Source organism: Pelophylax lessonae (genome assembly GCF_965119305.1).
Source record: "Pelophylax lessonae genome assembly, chromosome: 8".
NCBI lineage: Eukaryota > Metazoa > Chordata > Amphibia > Anura > Ranidae > Pelophylax > Pelophylax lessonae.
In genome coordinates, this window is record NC_138775.1 from 51,283,460 (window position 1) to 51,305,449 (window position 21,990).

Genomic DNA, 21,990 nt, shown 5'->3' on the forward strand with positions numbered 1-21,990 from the left:
AGTCCCTCATTACAGAGATGTGAACATGGCCTAAGACTTATCGTATACAATGCAGCAGTCAGAGTGCAGGGGTTAGGATTATGTAATACACAGAACAGCTTGCAGATTTCAGTATTCCTGAGTTGGTGCCACTTATGCATGTAGTGAGTGTTTCATTAAATGCTGGCAGTCAGTGTTGTGTGCCCCCTTAGTTAGTGATCAGTAGTGAGGGAGTGGTGTTCAGTGGGGTTTCCCCCTTAACATTGGTGGTCAGTTTGCCCCCTTTAAGGTTCATATGTCCCCCTGTGCCCAACCGAGGGTGGTCAGTGTGCCCCAGCTTGTCATTCAGTGTGCCCCCCCTTTCTTTGGTGATCAGTACACTCCATTTTTTTACTCACACAGGATACCAGGAGATCACTGGCAAAGGACGCAGGAAGAAGATCAGCGGCAGAGGAGAAAGGATTGGGCTCATCAATGTAAAAAAGTACTACTGTTTATATCTGTGATCGATGTGATTGGCCATCACAGCAATTAGAAGGCACAGAGCCACTTGGATCAGACTTGTGTCTTTAGTCTGAGCTGCCTAATGACAACTCAGTCTCAGAGATTTAACAGGCCCACTCACTGTCCAAGCCTTATTTCTGGAGTGATATTGATAAACAGCATTTAAGAAATCGACATCAGCCTCCTTATCATTTTTTTTTTTTACAAAACGGCAGTAGAAGGATGCTTAAAGTGTATGTTGAAGAATTAAAATCCATGTCATTTTTTATTTCTTTAATAATTAAAGTATAAATAACGACAAAACTTTTTTACATTTTTAAATAGTATAGAGAGGTATTAGCACACCAGTCAGGTTTTTATAGCTCCCAATAGGGAGATTCATTGTCTCTATTCTGTTTACCATCATCACCAAGACTGAAAGTATAAGAAAATACAAAATTTTGGGATGACCCCATAACAGGAAAAAGAGGGGATATCTTCCAATGGGGATACTAGTTCTGGTGACCCTGGTGACAAGCAGGGATTCCTTTACTTTGGATTGGTTTCCTCTGGCTTATTTTTTTTAGCAATGGGGTAGAAAATGAAGGGAAATCTTCCCAATGGGACACAGATGACGAATAAAAAAATAAAAAAAATGACATGGGTTTTAACCCTCCCTTACTTTATCCAAGATTAAAACAAAGTTTTGCCTTTAATTCTATTTTAAGTTTTTACAGTCAAACAAACACACATAATGAGTAGTGAGTTACAAAGTGTTTTGTCATAGCCATTTCCAACTCATCCAACACAGTGATCTTGTTTGAAGATTTGTGTGTCTGTTCTATTGGAATAAGCATTTATATTCCTCTATAGGTTAAAATGACTTTGTCTATATTGGGATTACAGTCCTTGAGCACTTTAAAGGTATAGAATAGAATTGATACCTATGGTATAGGTAACTTTTAATCTTTAATTGGGTCTGGCTATTCTTTTTTTAAATTGCATTGGCATGATATCCTTACACCAAAGATTTATTTTTACATTTAAGTGACATATTAGTTGCGCCTTATAATAATAAATACATTCCAATAGCTGTAAAAGTATTTTAAATATTCAAAATGCATTTGTTACCTGGACCAAGACAAAAAAGCGTTTTTTCCATCTTTTCCACACGTTTTTCCCAATTGCCCATAAATACCTAGGGAACAATTGAGAGATAACACATTAACAAGTGCAAATTAATTGCTGGAAGGTGTCTGATGATTACCTGTAATAAGACCAACAGAGAATTTTTACGGAGCTTATCAGGAATGAGAAAAAATAATTAGCTGTTTCTAGGTTCGGTAAAACACAAAACAATAATACTAATAAAGAGCTGTAGCTGTTACAGCATTGGCACAATCTAAAAGACTACAATAGCCACTGATTCCAGAACAATTATCAAGGTAGATTTTATGTCTTCACGCCACAGTTTAAGCCCATGTACCACTTCAATGACTTAAAGAGGACTTGTAGGTGGCCCAAATTCAATTGTAATTCTGGTAAGCCAAAAACCCTTTATTCACAGTAAATTTAAACATTGGCATCAGTTGCTGGGTGCAACTAACCTTATACACATTGCAGTATTTATACACTTCCCGCTTCAGTAACGCTGCTACCTTAATCTCCTAACAGCACCTCCTGCCCAGTCATGTGCCCGTCAATCCGGCATTTGTGCACAGCCCATGTTTGTCCATTCATAATGGCCAAGGCTTCACAGCTGAAGACCATGAGGCAAGTCTCTTAAGCATCTGATTACCCTGCATGGCTGCACAGCTTTAAGTAACCAGTGCATTTTTAGGGTGCTGCATAGTCAAAAGGGGGTCAGTTAGGTTCTATACTCAAAAGTCCCCTGAGGCTCTCGGGAACCTTCCATGATGGGGATAAGAACAGTCTCCCCAGGCTCCAGACTATTTAATACCTCCCAAACTATCTTCTGGGCACACCTCAACCCACCAAAGATTGGTGTGCCACTCGGGCTCGGTCAACATGGGGAATAGCACAAGTAACTCTGCATCCGTTGTGGGAGTGCCGGCAAGGGATGGAGCTCATCCCAGCTCCTGTAGTCACTTAAGGGAATCCTGTAATAGTGAGAGTGGCAACCTCAGCCTGGGATCCCGCCAGGCCACATCCTCAACGCCTTTTGATCTGCCCTCTGGAGCTAAGTCATTGGGATTCCCTTCCTTTCTTTCCCTTCTGTGCACACTCCCCAGGGATTGGCCAGGGCATGATAAATATTCAGGACAGAGAAACATTGAAATTTCCTTAAATTTCTTCCAGAGTCAGGGGGAAACAATCTCCCAAGTCTATGAAACCATGAGTAGACCAGAGCAGGTGATTACAGCTCCCTTGATTACAGAAGGAGCCAACAATTATGCTAGGAGGGTGATATATATATATAGCTGTGTTTTTTTTTTTAACAGCCACAGAAATACTGCATTAGGCATACGGGGTCAATGCGCAATAGCAGGCAACTTGGCAGAAGCAGCCGGTCTGAGGGAAATACATCCACAGAGCTAAACAAATGTTCCTACCAGATATATAAAGCAAGAGGTATTTGTGACTAGAGATCCAGATGATAACTCCTGTGTGTCTGACATCAGCTCTTGACTGTAATTACACCACTATATACAGTATCTCACGAAAGTGAGTATATCCCTCACATTTTTGTAAATATTTTATTATATGTTACAACACTGAAGAAATGACACTTTGCTACAATGTAAAGTAGTGAGTGTACAGCTTGTATAACAGTGTAAATTTGCTGTGCCCTCAAAATAACTCAACATACAGCCAATAATGTCTAAACCACTGGCAACAAAAGTGAGTAAACCCCTAAGTGAAAATGTCCAAATTGGGCCCAATTAGCAATTTTCCCTACCCGGTGTCATGTGACTCGTTAGTGTTCCAAGGTCTCAGGTGTGAATGAGGAGCAGGTGTGTTTAATTTGGTGTTATCAGTCTCACTCTCTCATACTAGTCACTGGAAATTCAACATGGCACCTCATGGCAAAAAACTCTCTGAGGATCTGAACAAAAAGAATCATTGCTCTACATAAAGATGGCCTAGGCTATAGGAAGATTGCCAAGACCCTGAAACTGAGCTGCAGCATAGTGGCCAAGACCATACAGCGGTTTAACACAACAGGTTCCACTCAGAACAGGCCTCGCCATGGTTGACCAAAGCTGTTGAGTGCACGTGCTCAGCGTCATATCAAGAGGTTGTCTTTGGGAAATAGATGTAAGAGTGCTGCCAGCATTGCTGCAGAGGTTGAAGGGGTGGGGGGGTTGGGGCAGCCTGTGAGTGTTCAGACCATATGCTGCACTCTGCATCAAATTGGTCTGCATGGCTGTCGTCCCAAAGGAAGCCTCTTCTAAAGATGATCCCGCAAACAGTTTGCTGAAGACAAGCATACTAAGGACATGGATTACTGGAACCATGTCCTGTGGTCTGATGAGACCAAGATAAACGTATTTGGTTCAGATGGTGTCAAGCACGTGTGGTGGCAACCAGGTGAGGAGTACAAAGACAAGTGTGTTTTGCCTACAGTCAAGCATGGTGGTGGGAGTGTCATGGTCTGGCGCTGAATGAGTGCTGCCGGGAATGGGGAGCTACAGTTCATTGAGGGAACTATGAATGCCAACATGTACTGTGACATACTGAAGCAGAGCATGATCCCCTCCCTTTAAAGACTGGGCTGCAGGGCAGTATTCCTACATGATAACGACCCCAAACACACCTCCAAGACGACCACTGCCTTGCTAAAGAAGTTGAGAGTAAAGGTGATGGACTGGCCAAGCATATCTCCAGACCTAAACACTATTGAGCATCTGTGGGGAATCCTCAAGCGGAAGGTGGAGGAGAGCAAGGTCTCTAACATCCACCAACTCTGTGATGTCTTCATGGAGGAGTGGAAGAGTACTCTAATGGCAACCGGTGAAGCTCTGGTGAACTCTTTTCTCAAGAGGGTTAAGGCAGTGCTGGAAAATAATGGTGGCCACACAAAATATTGACATTTTGGGCCCAATTTAGACATTTTAACTTAGGGGTTGTACCCACGTTTGTTGCCAGCGGTTTAGACATTAATGGCTCTGTGTTGAGTTATTTTGAGGGGACAGCAAATTTACATTGTTATACAAGCTGTACACTCACTACTTTACATTGTAGCTAAGTGTAATTTCTTCAGTGTTGTCACATGAAAAGATATAATAAAATATTTACAAAAATGTGAGGGGTGTACTTACTTTTGTGAGATACTGTATACAGCAGGGTAAATTATTTTGTAAGTTCACCCACTTAGAAAGAAATGAAGGGTCTATATTTTTTTTTATCATAGGTGTATTTTAAATGATAGTGCTGTGGTTTAGATGAGATCAAAATTAAGCTATTAGGCATTAGCTTGACTTGCTGTGTTTGAAGGAAGAAAAATGCTGCTGTCTGGTGTGCCCCTGTGCTCCTTCATCCAGAGCGGGTGCATTTTGGTTTTGGGTTTATTACTACTTTAAATGTATTTTGTTTTCTATTTTGCTCTGTTTGGCTTGTCTGGAAATAGTTTGATTGATTTAATAATATAATTTCCTATGAAGGACATGAGGACAGAGTCTCATCTGTTTAGATACATGATGCCCATTGCTCCTAGAGAGATGCCTACAGAATGGTCCATTTCATGTCTAATAAACGATCCCGCAGAGTAGCAAAGGATGAACTGAATGCTGAGCTCGGGAATTACTTTTCTGCAGGCTCTACAGTAACTAAAATGGGAACGCTGTACACATTTTAAATCAAGCAAAACAGTACTATGACATAATATTTGACATTATTGAGTGCTATAATATTAAGTTTTAAAAGGGAGTTTTAAAAAGCTGAGACCAATGTAAGTATGTATTTCTCATGCCTGACTGATCCCTGTGAAAGCTGCAGTGACAGCAGCAGTCTATTGGGTCCAGTGCCAAATGGTTGCCTCAATGCATAGTGACCATAGGAGATCGTTTGCTCGGCACTGCCGGCATTAAGAGAAAGCCTTGTCTTTCAGTGAATACTAGATTGTCTCCAATTGGATGAGGTAGAGATAATGGCTTCATTGACTGCCGTTCCAACTCATCCAATCAAAAAACATCATGTAGTCAATGAAAAAAAATACAAGGCCTTTTATTAATGGTGGAAGGGCAGCACAAGCGATCCCCTGTGGACCAATATAGAGTGCCTTGAAAAAGTATTCATACTCCTTGAAATTTTCCACATTTTGTCATGTTACAACCAAAAAATTAAATGTATTTTTTTGGGATTGTTTGTGATAGACCAACACAAAGTGGTACTGGTACATAATTGTGAAGTGGAAGGAAAATGATAAATGGTTTCACAACTTTTTACAAATAAATATCTGAAAAGTGTGGCGTCCATTTGCATTCACCTCCCCCTGAGTCAATACTTTGTAAAAGCACCTTTCACTGCAATTACAGCTGTAAGTCTTTTTGGGGATGTCTCTACCAACTTTGCACATCTAGAGTGTGACCTTTTTGCCCATTCTTCTTTGCAAAATAGCTCAAGCTCTGTCAGATTGGATGGAGAGCATTTAATACAAATACTTTTATACAAATAAATGAAAATGTATTACTTAGATAGGTACGTTATCAACTGATATCACATATTAGCGATCGTTAAATTGTGATCTGCCCAACTTTTTCTGCTCATCAGCTCTCCTTATTATTAGTGTATTTTATGTGTGGTCCAAGACAATTCCTCTTCTTCCAATGTGGCCCAGGAAGGTCAAAAGGTTGGACATCCCTATTTTAGATGCAAAGTGCCAGATCAGTCATACACAGGAAGACACAAAAAGCAGGGTTTTAAGTAGGGATAGACCGATATGTTTTTTTCAGGGCTGATACCGATACAGATATTTTGGTCACAACGTATCGGTATTGGCCGATATGGGCCGATATTTTGTACATTTAAAGTTTTGAAAAATAAAGACAATTTTTGACACAAATATGGTTCTGAACATGTTATTTTTTCTTTAATGCTTAATGGCTGGCTTGCTGGCACCCTGTGGTGGGTGGGTGGCTGGCAAAGGGGTTGTGGGTGGCTGGCTGGTACAGGGCCTGTGGGTAGCTGGCTGGTACAGTGCCTGTGGCTGGCTGGTACAGGGCCTGTGGCTGGCTGTCTGGCACCCTGTCTGTGGGTGGCTGTCTGTCTGGCACCCTGTGGTGGGTGGCTGGCTGTCTGGCACCCTGTGGTGGGTGGCTGGCTGGCACCCTGTGGTGGGTGGCTGGCTGGCACAGGGGCTGTGGGTAGCTGGCTGGTACAGGGCCTGTGGGTGGCTGGCTGGTAGAGTGCCTGTGGCTGGCAGGTACAGGGCCTGGGGGTGGCTGGCTGGCTGGCTCGTGGTACAGTGCCTGTGGCTGGCTGGCAGGTACCGGTCCTGTGGATGTGGGTGGCTGGCTGGCACCGGGCTGCATTGGGTGGGTGTATGGCTGTGACACACTCCCACGAGACTAGTCCCCACTCCAGACGAGGCTGTCCAAGGCGAGGGAGGTGGCCTAAGAAGGCAGAATGACGTTACAAAAATATCACCAATATTGCCCAGTTTCGAGGCCGATACCGATATATCGGGGAAAGTGCATATCGGCCGCAGATATATCGGTTTTGCCGATAATCGGTCTATCCCTAGTTTTAAGTATAAGTAATAACACCAAAACCTGAAGACAGTAGGAGCTGGTATCATTTATAAGAGCAGAATAAATAATTCTACAAGTAAGCAGAAAATATTTTTATGGTCTTCTACTGTTTGCATGGAACCAACAACTACAGAGAAGAAAATATAGAATCAAAGTAAATGGATGCCTGTATAGTTGATGAAAAGACACAAAAGAGGTATGTTTTATTGAGCACTTCCTAACAATGTATTGAGTACTTACCCACAATGCTTCATATTTTGTGGTTTATCCATTCGAACTGCTAATTTTATTTTAAGATCCTGATCAGAGCAGTTTTTGGAAACTGCCATTTTGTGCCACTCTGATTGTTTGGGACTGTTGGGTGTTGGGTGTAGGACGACCTAAAATATATAGATAAACAGAAAAAAAGTAACAGTCAATCATTTGGTATATATCAACAATAAAGAACGGGTGAGTCGACAGGCATAAAAAAAGAAAAAGAAAAGCAATCCCTGCCCTTCATGGATGGCACTGTAGTTCTGTGGTTAGCACTCTTGTCTGCAGCAATGAGGTCCAGAGTTCAATTTCCAATAAGGGCATTGCCTGTATACAGCTCATACATGACTAGGGTAATAAAGATAGCTGGTCTCCCTTCTGCTCAGACCATTACTCCCCTCTTAACTATACCAAAGTATCCAGATGATAACAAGCTGGAGTTAAAATGTTACAGCAGCCCTTAAACTGTAAAAGCCTTCAGTCACAACAACCACCGACTCAGAGACAACAAATGTAGACATAACCATACCAACTACTGGGAGCAGTACCTCATATGGGTTCCTACACTATACATTTATACCCCATATGAACCTACAAGGACCTTGTACCCTGCTAGCCACCACGCCATTCCAGCCACAAAATAGATGACCGAAGAACAACGAGCCAAGCTAGTAGGAACAAAGGAAAAGAGGGTGGAAAGTTTTCCCCCAGCTCCCTTTAGATTGAGGGCATCCTGGGACCCCCTGACTGACCATCCCTTGCAGCTCCAATCATTCCTACTTGGCCCACAAATCAAGTAAGTCTTTACAACTATGTTTTCATTCCAACTCAAGAAAAACCCCTTCTAGACCCAAGCTCCTGTCATGCCCTCCGTCCATGTTTTTTCCTTTTTTTTTACTCCAGACCTAACTTTCTCTGTATGATTGTGTGAATGTGATCCAAGCCCTTCACTTTCCTTGCATTACCTTAAAAGCTACAGGTAAGGTTATCTGGTTTCTGACAAATTGGTCCTAGTTAGTTCTTGTTTTAGGATTTCGCCCACTCCATTTTTTGCAGCCAGTATGAATAATAATGTGGGTGCTGCTGTTTTTGATCAAGAAACCAAATTCTACCACTGATAAGTTGCCCATATTTCCGGGGGAGCTGATCGAAGGAGGAGCTAGGGTGTGTCAAGGGTATGTCTTTAACCTAAATATCTTGAAGCTAAAATGTATAACTCTTTTCTATCTTAGATATTTGGGTGTTACATTTTTACGCTGATATATTCCTTACCCGTCCAAGTTCCTTATCCTCTAATGCCAGCACTCCAGTACTCTCTGTAAAAAGCTTGACTTTGACGGCAGGCAGCGCATGTGTGGTACTAAAGTCCCCTTGTGTCCCCCAGCTGCAAAACAACAAACAAATAGTAGTCAACATGCAACTGTATGCTATGCAAATACGACAATGGGTTAAATGAAAAACGACAATAAAGCAAAAAAATGTGCTACAATTCAGTGACAAGAAATGTGTTAATTGTCTCTCTAGTTAATGTGAGACAGATGTCTGGGATGGTAGTTTGCTGCAAAGATCTTGTAGGTGCAAGATGTTGCAGATCAGCAGTAGCACAACTCTTATTCTTTATTAACCGATTTCTAGTAACTAGTATTTCTGGGGTTATTTAAAGTCTCATTTACAGTGGCTGAAAAAAACAGAATATAATTTAGGCTGGGTGTCTGCGTAGCCAACTCTCAATCATGTGGGAGAAAGGGTGGTAAGTCACATGTTTCCCTATACCCATCATGGTGCCCTCTAAAAGTTTCTAGAGGTGAGCCTAAAGCAGGATTCTTTAGGAACATCTATTATGGGAGCCCTTCTCCATTAAACTAGTGTTAACAAAACAAAACTTTGCCTTACAAAGAAAACGTTATCATGAAGACTTTTCATTGCAGAAGAGACGTAGTTGGGGGAATTCATAAAAATAGTTGTTAGAATTCCACTGCACCTCCGTATCAAAATTTTTGGTGTTCACAACAAATTCATGTGTCTGTTGGAAACAGGTACTGTACATAAATCTGTTTTAAAAGGTGGTGGCACTGAAGCTGAAGTGTGCATGTCGAACACTCTGTCCTCAATGCAGCTTGGCATTACTGAGCTCCTTTCTTGGCAGCACAGACAGGTCCATGGTCAAGGAGTTTTGTAATGGAATGGGTGGAGCCTTATGGGGAACAGAAAGACCAGTTTCCTATTAGGTCCACCTTGCTTTTAAATGACATTGCAAGCACTCTGGTTGTGGAGTTGGGTGGGTGGAGTCTGATGGGGAACTCTGAGACTAGTTCCCAATCAGGTCTAGTGTTACAATGGCTATATATGGGCATTTTCATATTTGGATAATGTGTGGCCATTATTCCCAAACCCTCTGTTTATACTCATCTTTTGGTCAAGAAAGCTGAATAGTACCAAGGATGAGTCACTGGTTGCTATGAAGCCAGCACTCTGTGGAGACGTGTCACATTAATGACAGCTTCCCAGCACATACATTAAATTCTGAGCACTGGCATCTCTCTGTATGCCAGTTTAGAGTTTGTCTAAATTACCACCAGTTTCTTAATCTGTGAACTGGCTGTAATACTTTTAGAATTTGTCACAGCCATAGAGGCAGATTTCAAAAATTGCACTAGTAAGAACTCCCTGAATCTGCCACATGTGTAAGTACTGGTACCAAAACTGATGCAAAGGCTTGCCTGAATTAAAAGCCAACATAACCTAATAACAGAAAAGGTGTTGTAGCAGGTTTACTGACTTTTTCTACAATAAGGCCTCTTGCACACGGGAATAAAAATGCAGCATTTTTTACTGATTTGGAATGAGATGCATTATTGTCTATGGCAGGGTTTTGAAACTGGGGTGCCACGGCACTCTGGGGAAGTCCTCAGGGGTGCCGTGGACACATCCTGTCTGAGCGCTACTCTGTGTTAACTTTTGTGAGGTGCGCCTCTGTGAGGAGAAAGAAATCACAGCCCGCACGGCTCTCTCCCACTCCCTGCAGCTATGTGTATTATTGCCTGCAAAACAGAAAGCTGTGCGGGTTTTCTGCTCACGACTTACCAACCGTTGACGTCATTGGTTGTTAAGGACATGTCAGGTGGCACTACAACTTTCTGCTTTGCCAGCAATAGTACACATAGCCACAGGAAAGAGGAGAGCACTGTGCAGGCTCTGCTCTCTCTCCTAGCAGAGTCGCACTGCACAGGAGTTACACACAGTCCACACATTGCATAGGAGTAAAAATATACAGCATGCACACTGCACAGGAGTTAACACACACAGCCCGCACACTGCACGGGAGTTAACACACACAGCCCGCACATTGCACGGAAGTTAAGCACAGCCCACATTTGTGCTATGAGGGGGGATTGTGCTGGAAGAGGGGATTGGGGTTATTGAAGTGGGGTTTGTGTTGGGAGTGGGGATTAAGGAACGGGGGGGGGGGGGGTGGGTTGTGCTTGGAGGGGGGGTGGGGGGTGTTGTGCTAGGAGGAGGAATTTGAAGAGATTGTGCTAAGAGGGGGAATATGTGCTAGGATGGGGGATTTGAGGGGGTTTGTGCTAGGAGGAGGAATGTGGGGGGGGTTGTGCTAGGAGGGGGATTTGTGGTAGAAGCAGGAATTTTCAAGGAGTTACAACCTAAGATCACAGACTACATTTTAGGGCTTGTTCTTGCCAGGTGCAATAACACATGCAAAATTACGCGGTTTTCTGTACTGCAGTCGCATGTGGATGCCATTATTTCTTAATGACACCTCTACACATCTAGTAAATGCGTGTACATTCGCACACGTTACAAAAATGTGATGTGCGCGAACATGCAAAAAGGGGCATGCGTGTCTTGGTGTGAGGGATTGTACACAGTTGTAAAGGGTGCCTTGACTGAAAAAAGGTTGAAAAACACTGGTCTATGGAACCATACCATGGAGCTGAGTAAAGATCAGTAATACAGCGTTGAGTACAGAACAATAAAACAGTAAAAATAATAAAAAACAAGTAAAACATTTTTTACATTTGAGTGCAGTAATTTTCTTTCATACCCGTGTTTACTCGTCAGCATGTTTACATGAGTATAAATGAGTATATTACAAAACTGGCAATGAAGAAGAATTTTACCCGTCTATACGCGCCTTTAGTTGCCTATACTCAACATTATTTTACCAAAGAAAGAAAGAAATAATCTGGGAGGTCTGCACTGTCTAAACACAAAAAAAGAGAGGCCCTGCCACTGAAATAATGGTGTATACATTTTTTGTCTATAATCAGTAGGCAAACATTATAAAATGAGAACAAAAAAAGGAAAAGATGAACACACCCTATGGTTACTTCTTAAAAAGTTAATTTTTTAGCCGATATGGCAAATATACATCATCAGAATCCAGAGACCCTCAAAAAACCCTCCCCCATAATCGATTCCACTCAAATGAAATGCCCCTAACTTAAGGTGTGGCATCCCACACCTTAAAATTACTACAGTGGGAGCTGGTGATAAACTCCCCTCAGAGCCCCCTCCTTCCTACTAACAAAGACTGCACAAGCAAATCCACAGTATAAGAAGCTTATCTAGATCCGTCAATACCCCCAGAAGCCAGCATCCCCCCCCCCCACCCTAAAACCACAATGGGTGAATGAGGTGCTGGGTTATTGGAGAGCAAAATCAGGTCCCACAGACCGTATTAGGCTAAAAAATATATATACAGCATGGTGCAATACAGTCCATAACCGATGTACAGTTACCAAGTTCTTATAGAGTAGTAAGTGATGATGTGTTCCCAATAGAAGTGCTAGTTAGCCAAGTAGAGACAGAAAACACAGGGAAATTTTAGGGATGAGCCCTGTCCTCCCTGACTTGCCGCACAAACCATACTTCGGTAAACCCAATGTATTTACCAGCCTGGACTATCTGAGACTGATCAATATACAGCGGGAGCTAATCCTATCACCACCACCACATTATATGACCGTTCAACCGTTCAGACAAGGAGAACCAACTTTCCACAGCATAACTTCATAAGAGACAAGTATTTGATTACAGCGCAACAGGGAACCATCTGACCGGACCGAGGATCGTGAGTAGTGCTGTCCCTACAGACCCAAGGTGGTTGTGTGTATGGTCAAATCGGCTGTAAACTAAGAGAAGGGTCAGGTTTGCCCAATATCTGAGACCACCCCAGTGCTACAAGTCGGACCACATACACCTATGCGAGTCTATTCAGCTACATATTTCATTCATCATGGACTGAGGTGTTTTTACCTAGATGCTCTCCTTGGTCCGTGCTGCACAGATTGCTATAAGCTGTGATACCACTGGTGAATTAACATACTGTCAAGGGTGCTTGATTTCCATCTCTACTTGGCTAACTAGCAAGTCTATTGGGAACACATCACCACTTACTACTCTATAAGAAGTTGGTAACTGCACATCGGTTATGGACTGTATTGCACCATGCTGTTTATATATATTTTGTTTGCCTAATACGTTCTGTGGGACCTGATTTTGCTCTCCAATTTTTATATTCAGCTTCACACTGGAACAGTCCTACGCTTTATTCATCCAGTTCAGTCTTCACCTTGTAGAAACCCAACACCTCATTCATCCATTGTGGTTTTAGGGGGGGTGCTGGCTTCTCCAGGTACTGACGGATCTAGATAAGCTTCTTATACTGTGATGGCTGACAGAAAAATCCCATCAATGGGAAAACAGAAAACATTTAAACCTGACAAAAATTCTAACCCTTTCCAACTCTATCCAACACCCAAAAAAAGAAAAGATTTTCATCAGAGACGAGCTTTAGGCCTTATGCACAAAGGACGTCTTTTTTTCCTCCCCTGGACGCCTTTGCTCCTGGCAGGAAAAAAGCAGCCTAAAATTGCTCCTAAAGCCACATTTTGCACACGTGTTTAGGCACATCAAGCGTTTGGATGTTCATTGATTCCATTTTACAGTATTAATTTATTCTGGCCATGAATGAATGCTCAAAAGTTAAACCCAGCAAGCATTTTGGTGCATTTAGACGTCTTTAGGCACAATCAGTGCTCCTCTCCTGAACAGGCTGGTGGTGTGTTTTTCTTTTTTAGCCTCTAAATGCTCCTCTTCTAATATTTCTGGATGCCTATGTGTGCATGGCCAAATAGGCTTATGGGCTGAAAAAAAAAAAAAAGTCAAATGCCTGTAAAAGTAAAATTTTTTCACGTTCTGTGTGCATAAGGCCTTAAACTGTAGAAATACTACTACAGGATTTGAAAACAAGCAACTCTCTAGGCACCTGAAAAGCAAACTGTGGAATTCTTTAAAATCAGAACAATAGCAGAAGTTTAGAAATTATGCAAAAACCAACCTGGCAGGTAGGAAATGAACCAAAGGGTTAGAAGCGGTAAATGATTACCCTGCCATTTTTTGTGTCCTAGGTATTCTTATGCAGTTATGTTCTATCCCCACAGCAATAAGTCTACTAAGCAGACTCCAACCACAATGTTCAAGCTGATAAAATGTTCTATATTTTGACAGTTTGTAAACAAAATCAAAGCAAAAGCTGATTTATTTATTTTTTTAGCACTTAAGGGCTCTTTCACACGGCCGCTCCGCTTGTCCGCAAATCATCCTATTTTTTTGCGGATGATTTGCGGACATAATGTACGTCTATGGCATTGCGGATGTCAGCGGAATACCATCCGCTGACATCCGATTTTCTTCCTTTCAGTTCTGTTCCTATTTTTTCATCCGTTCAAAAAATGGAAAGGAAGGAAAATCGGATGTCAGCGGTATCATCCGCTGACATCCGCAATGCCATAGACTTACATTATGTCCGCATATCATCCGCAAACGGATGGGATGATATGCGGGCATACGGAGCGGATGACACAAATGTCATCCGCTCCGTGGAAAAAAAAAAAAAGGTCCCGCAGCGGACAAAAGCAGCGAGGCGGCCGTGTGAAAGAGCCCTAAGTTTCATTCCTTTAAACTGATTTAAAAACTACCAGGCTGGAAACTTGGCAATCCTTTTTGGTGGTTTTAAAGTAGATGAAAATCCAATATAAATGACATTAATTTGTTAAAACGCTGTATATCATAAGCAATCATCTTTTTAATATAAAACTTTTATTACCCTTTTTTCTATTTTGTTGCATCTTGGTTCTACTAGTCTCCTGCAGTCTCTTACTGTCTACAGGTGTGTCAAACTTAGCTTAACTGAGGGTCGTATCAGCAGTATGGTTGCCCTCAAAGGACCGGTTGTATCTGAGGTGCACCACATACAGAGTGCTGGGTTCAGGATTGCGTTACGTACAGAGTGCGGAGTTCTGGAGTATGCTACGTACAGAGTGCATAGTTCAGAGTGCAGGGTTCAGAGTGCGCTATGCACAGAGTGCAGGGCTCAGAGTGCGCTATGCATAGAGTTCAGGGTACAGGGTGCACTATCCATAGAGAGCAGCGTACAGGGGTGCACTATGCACAGAGTGCAGGGTTCAGGGGTGTACTATGCACAGAGTGCATGGCTTTGGGGTGCACTACATACAGTGTGCAACATCTCATTTCCACCCCTTCTCCTGGGTTCGGACCTCTCCCCCCATCCCCCCACCTCTGCATACAGCTACCCCCCCTCCTAAAAATTTCCTCCCTGTGTATTGGGTTCTAGTAACTCTGCAGGTGGATCTGTGTATTTGGCTCTAGCACCAATTAATTCAGTTCTGCCACCTTGCAGGGAGATCCTTCTGTCAGATCTGTCCCCACTGTGAGTGCAGCCATGAGTGCCTGCAGGGATCCAGGAGCCACTGAGAGCATAGCTGTCACTGTAAACACAGAAGGCTTCAAGTGACAGCGTGAAACAGAGGGTAAGCTAGAGGTGGCGGACGGTAGCTGCTGCAAGGGCCACATGATTTGACCCGCAGGCCTTGTGTTTGCCACATGTGGTATACATGCACTTCACGTATGCACAGGAGTGATTAAACCCAGCACAAGAGACTGCACTTGAAGTCATAATGGATAACAATTTGAATGGACTGAATGAAAAAGATTTATTGTATATATATATATATATATATATATATATATGCATTGAAATAGCAATTTTTGAACAATACTTCATGATATTTTGCACTATTTGTATTGCTTGATAGTACACAATTGCACATAGGCATCATTGGACTGGAGAATATGGGGGAGCTCTGTGAACCTTAAGTGCCGGTTCACACTAATGCGATCACAGCCATTGCATATGATTCGGAGCGCACTGCTCCTAAAATCAAATGCGATGTCTGTGCGGTTTCTCAAAATGAATTTTGAGAAAATGAATGCAGCCACCACATCTAATTATTGCTAAGCTGCAAAATATAACATTTTTGTTATTGGGTTTATTACCATTTTAATAAAAATTTTACTTGGGGCAGACTTTGAGTTAGGCTTTATTAGTTCAGTATTTCTTTGACTTTTCCTGGCCTTGAAATCTTGTGTCATAATATAGAGTCCATTTCTTGTACATCCCACCTTTCAGCTTTGAACACATCTCAGCATTTATTTTACACAGAAGAAGCTGAATTTGCCGCTACCTGTGCGCTCGGGGCGTCCTCATTTGTTGTAAAGTTCACAGCTGTCGTTCTGGGCAAAATGCATCTGTCTGCACTGATCTACTGCTGATGAAATGCATTTGCTGGCAGGCACCAGCTGTTGAACTCTATCCAGTGGAGCAGACTTTGTGCCTTCCCAAAAGGATACAGTCTAGAGTCTAGAACAAAATCCCTTGTATCCTGGGCTCTTAATTTCACAATCCAAATGATGCTCAGTTACATGTATTTATAAGATCTGCCAATCTCACCAGTCCCAGGGCAGTAGAGGAGTATAGAAGAGGAGATAAAGGTTACATTCACAGGGCTTTTTCTAAACACAACAGATAACTTTACACCTTCATACATAGAAAATCGTATAGGTTTTCAGAACAATAAGAAAGTCCTCTGAATTTGCCACCCAAGAAACAAGAACACCCCCCCCCCCCCCAAATTCTAGATAATGATGGTAAAAAGGCTTCTATTTCATATTTTCGTTATGGTGTGCGGCCATCCTTTTTCTTTCTTGCAGATAATAATGGTAGTCAGTAAAGCCCTCTGACTTTCCCTTTGATTTAATATTGATTCAAAATTCAGCAGATAACTTTACACCTTCATACATAGAAAATCTTATAGGTTTTCAGAACAATAAGAGCATCCTCTGACTTTGCCACCCAAGAAACAAGAACACCACCCCCCCCCCCCCAATTCTAGATAATGATGGTAAAAAGGCTTCTATTTCGTTGTGGTGTGCGGTCATCCTTTTTCTTTCTTGCAGATAATAATGGTAGCCAGTAAAGCCCTCTGACTTTCCCTTTGATTTAATATTGATTCAAAATTCAACAGATAACTTTACACCTTCATATATAGAAAATCCCCTAGGTTTTTAGTACAATAAGAGCATCCTCTGACTTTGCCACCCAAGAAACAAGAACACCACCACCCCCCAAATTCTAGATAATGATGGTAAAAAGGTTTCTATTTCGTATTTTCGTTGTGGTGGGCGGCCATCCTTTTTTTCTCTTGCAGATAATAATGGTAGCCAGTAAAGCCCTCTGACTTTCCCTTTGATTTAATATTGATTCAAAATTCAACAGATAACTTTATACCTTCAGAAAAAATCTTATAGGTTTTCAGAACAATAAGAGCATCCTCTGAGTTTTGTTTTCATTCCTGTTATTGACCCTGTTGGGAAGAGCTGTCCTTACTTTCTGAGCCTGTGACACAATGGGGTTGTTCTAATGAAAAAAAAAAAACTGAGAAAGGAGGACAGAAGGGCTGTTTGCAGGCTCCCTTTCCCCTTTTTTCATAAACGGGGACTGTACTGGATGTTTTTCCTTACTGAGCTGATACTATATACCCTATGGCGGAGTGAGATCGAGCACAAGGAGGAAGTGCATTAGAAGGGACCAGGTTGCCGGTGTATGGGAGCGATCCCCAATATCGACCCGCTAGTTACCCCTGCAGGGGTACGGGAATCTGGTAAGCGTAAGACCCCAGGATTAGGGGAGCACTTTACCTTCCGCCCACCCACTGCACTCCGGGCATAGAGAAAAGAGCACCATAGCCACTTTATATGGACTATATAATCATAGGACTTTTTGGATTCATTCATCAGCTCTGATTGCATGATATTTGGACTGATTTGTTGTGGCGTTCTACAGTGATATCCACTTTTTTTGCTGAATTTGCACAGTTCTTTCTCTCTCAGAATTGCACTGTTGTACCTATTTATTGGCAGCTATATTTATCATCTATATTTATTTATATTTATTGCTTGTGACTGTATTCCCATTTTATACTCATTTATTGGTATTTTATAGAGTATATATATCCATCTATTTTAATTAATGTCCACTCCTACAATATCACTCACTTACCAATTGCTTATTGAATAGGTAGATTCCATTGCTACCTGTATTCACTATTGCACATTAATTTTTATATTCACATTATTTATTATTTGCACAATACAGGTTTATTGTTGATTGTGCACACATCTGTTGTTTCACACACATTGTGCAACACACCGATCATTTATTGCACCTAACCTGCACACGTTCACTTTGGGTCTGCACATATTTATTCATTTATATATTCCTTTATATTAACGTGCAGATTGGCACTCTTATTCCTATTTTTATTTTTAGTGTTTATATACACCATAACATTTTTTATTGTTTATCTTTTATGTTTATCACATAACTTGGCTACACACGAATTTTAATCTACTTTTTACCACGCATATTTATATTGAATACACATACACACTCCATACCAATTACGAGTGATTTATTTATTATTTATCTTTAGGAGTGACGCAATAATATTTAAATAATTAGATTTCCCGAACACCCCATTAGGTAGCGCCAATCACTTCCTCACCCTATCCATATATTTGATGCTTCCCTTTTAGGGTCGCATTTTCTGAAGTGAGCAGCAGCCAAGTGTGGTGTTTTTTACATAATCTCCATACACTCTTTATCCTAAGCGCGGATTTCTTTTACCATTTTTTAGAGGTCAGTTGGACTACTCTGTCTTTTTCTGCCGTCATTGTTTCTATTTACTAAAACTGGAGAGTGCAAAAACCTGGTGCAGCTCTGCATGGAAACCAATCAGCTTCCATGTTTTTTTTTTTTTTTTTTAAAGCTTACAACCATGTACAGCTTCACCAGATTTTGCACTCTCCAGTTTCAGTTAACCACTTTCCGACCAGTCACTGGGACTGTACTGCGGCAAAGTGGCTCGATTCCCCTTGTGGGCGGCGTTCGCGCGCCGTCGGAGGCGCGCTCCCGCTGTTTTCAGTCACAGCGGGAGTCGGGCCAGGGGAGGAGCAGCGGCAATTGCCGCTGCTCTTCCCCGATCGTCGGGGAATCGAGTTTGGAGATCCGCCCGCTTGTGTAAACAAAGCGGCGGATCTCCTAAGTGACTAACAGTGACAGATTGCAGGGTTCAGCATAGCTGAACATGCGATCTGTCCCTGTGTCACTCAGTCACCCCCCCCCCCACATGTTAGTAAGCACCAGGCATACATTAACCCCTCCCTCTCCAATAAAATTAACCCCTTCCCTGCCAGTGTCATTTTTACAGTAACAGTGCATATTTATAGCACTGATTACTGTAGAAATGTCACTGGTACCCCCAAAAGTGTCAAAAATGTCAGTCAAGGGTCCGATCTGTCCGCCGCAATGTCGCAGTCCCGCAAAAAAAAAATTACTCGTTAAAAAAAAAACGCCAAAAATGACAGAAATCTTTCCCTTAGTTAGTAAACGCAATAACTTTTGTGCAAACCAATCAAAATACGCTTATTGTGATTTTTTTTACCAAACATAGGTAGCAGAAAACAAATTGGCCAAAAATTTAAAAAATTTAGATTTTTACATTTTTTGGGGGGGGGGGGGAATTTCATATAAAAAATATGAAAAATATTGTTATTTTTTCTAAATTTACGCTCTTTTTTTGTTTATAGCGCAAAAAGTAAAAATCGCACAGGTGATCAAATACCACCAAAAGAAAGTTTGTTTGTGGGAAAAAAAGGACGTACATTTTGTTTGGGTACGGCGTCGCACGACCACGCAATTCTCAGTTAAAGTCGCACAGTGCAGAATCGCAAAAAGTGGCCTGGACGTAAGACAGCAAAATCCTCCGGTGGTAAAGTGGTTAATCAACCCCATTGGGGAGTGACGATACCATTGGGACAGGGAGATAAAGACAGCAAAAACATTATCAGAAGCTGCTTTCTTGGCTCTAATGAAAACGTTTCTGTCTGTGTCCCCCTTTGAGAGATTTTCCATTGCTTCCAGTCTTGACACTTGTCTTATATGTGTTCCAATTTATACATTGTGCTTTAAACCCTAACTAAATCTCTGAAGTCACGCAACAGTTTGCTAATCCTAACTGCCAGTGACTGACGGATGGCAGACGAGGGAGCAGAACTCTGATTGGATCCCTGATTTGGCCACACCTGGGCAGCCCAGAATCCCAGGAAAAGAAAGAAGGGATGAGAAGATAGGACCCCCAATAAGCAAGACAGGGAAAATGTCTGAGGCAGTAGAGTGCAGTTAGAGCAAAGAATCCCTCTGAGACACGAGCCTGTAAGGTGGCCAGCATGGACATACTAGGTGCCAGGGAGAGGTGAGCAGAGCAGAGGTGTGCAGGCTAGAGAATGAAAGCCCAGGGCATTGCAGGTGCCTTCCACCTGCCACCCTCCCCCCCTTCTTTTTCAGAGACATAACAGCAACACTGAGACCACCAGGGACAGTGGGGCCTACATCTCTTACTCATTTGCCATCATCCAGCCACCTGGGCAATGTGGCGTACTTCTATCTACCTCTGCCCAGCCTACAGCAGTGGCCATCAGGGGACAAACTACTGACTGGAGGACATCCAACGGTCATCTATGTGCTGAGAGGCATTTTTGCCCACCTTTGTGTGCATTCAACTTGACTATTGCCTATGGAAATTTTTTGCTGCTATTAGAGCTCTGTTTAGTAGGATTGAATGGCTCTTTCAACCTTTGGGATACTCTAAGGAGTTTCCTTTACTCGTGGATTATAAATATCCCTGCTTAGAGGGTGAGCACTGCAGGAGTACTTGTTACTCCACTGGAAAGTGGCTATATAGTGCCTAAGAATAGTAGATAGGCCACTCTGTTTATTGAACAGTGTTCTCCTTTATGGATGTTTACTGCTGAGGTTGTTTCTTTTCTATTAAAGTAAACTATAAGCAACACTTTTTTTTCATTTTGAATAGAGAAAGTGGGGGGGGGGGGGTTATTTTCCGCCGTCTGTATCCCATTGCAGAGATTTCCCTTCACTTCCTGTCCCATAGCCAAACATGAGGTGAACGTAAATCCCTGCAAATTAAGGGAATTCTTTGGGGACCCCCAGGTCACCATAACTAGTATCCCTATTGAAAGATTTCCTTTCCATTACTTTTCTAGGTACAACCCAACATTTGGTATTTTCTTTAAATGGACACATAAAGAGGGTGAATCTCTCTAACGGGGGCACAGACAGCAATAAAAACTGACAAGCGTTCTAATCCTTCTCCACCCTATCCAAAACTAGAAAAAAAGTTTTGTCTTTACTTATAATTAAATTGGGTCGTTGCCCTCATACATTATATATGTTCTGTTTTGTTCTAAGTTTATTAGATTTTTGCACATAAGAAAAGGTATACAGAGTTCTTAAAACTTTGAAGGAAGGTTAGAGGAGTGCAGCATATGCAACAGAGTAGGAGAACTTTTATCACATCAAGAAACAAAACACATTTCCACAGCATGGAAGTCAGACCCATTTCATAGTATAGTATAGTATAGTATAGTATAGTATAGTATAGTATAGTATAGTATAGTATAGTATAGTATAGTATAGGATGAACTTCAGAACATCAGCATATAAAATAAATGTGACTGTGACTATGACAGTTGACTATTCAGAAATGGGCTGAGAAGAGGGACAGATCTTTGGGCATTTGGAAGTATAGATGTCCCATGACCAGACAAAGAGTGGTACAGGATAGGTGGGTGGGATATTGGGCAGTAAGTCAAGACAGGAAGAAGAAACAGATAGGGGAGGGGTGTGGAGAGGGAAAGTCGAGTGGAAAGAACGGATAAGAGAAGAAGGATTGAGTAAACAGTTGTGAGGAGCATGCAGTGGCGTCACTAGGGGAGGTGCCAATAGCCCCCCAACATTGTGCTGTGCCCCCTCAACAGGATCCCGGCCACCTCCTGCTCTGGGATAGCGGGTCGGTAAGCCCAGATTGCGGTTTCCCAACCCCGCCATCCCCGAGCATCAGTGTGTGTGAAGAACGGAGCAGGGCTTCCTGTATAGTTTCCGGCTCCTGTTACTGGCAGAGTGATACCAAATGCACTCTGCCTGTGACAGTCACAGGAGCGATACAGAAAACATCGGCTCTGCTCTCTACTACAGCCGCATGCTTCCTGTCATACTGATGCTCAGGGATAGTGGGTCAGGAACCAGCCAGAAGTATCTACC

At 42.2% G+C, this 21,990-nt stretch overlaps 1 protein-coding gene across 7 annotated transcripts in view; it reads right to left on the reverse strand.

The window, feature by feature from the left end:
• CADPS (calcium dependent secretion activator) overlaps positions 1–21,990 on the reverse strand; it is a 706,678-nt gene that overhangs the window by 321,204 nt on the left and 363,484 nt on the right. For all 7 annotated transcript variants that reach the window (XM_082264950.1, XM_082264948.1, XM_082264947.1 and 4 more), the window contains exons 7-9: positions 8,703–8,814; positions 7,416–7,555; positions 1,594–1,660 (exon numbers count right to left, since the gene is read on the reverse strand). In XM_082264950.1, coding sequence (XP_082121076.1) covers positions 1,594–1,660; positions 7,416–7,555; positions 8,703–8,814 — 319 coding nt within the window. The remainder of the gene's footprint in view (positions 1–1,593; positions 1,661–7,415; positions 7,556–8,702; positions 8,815–21,990) is intronic.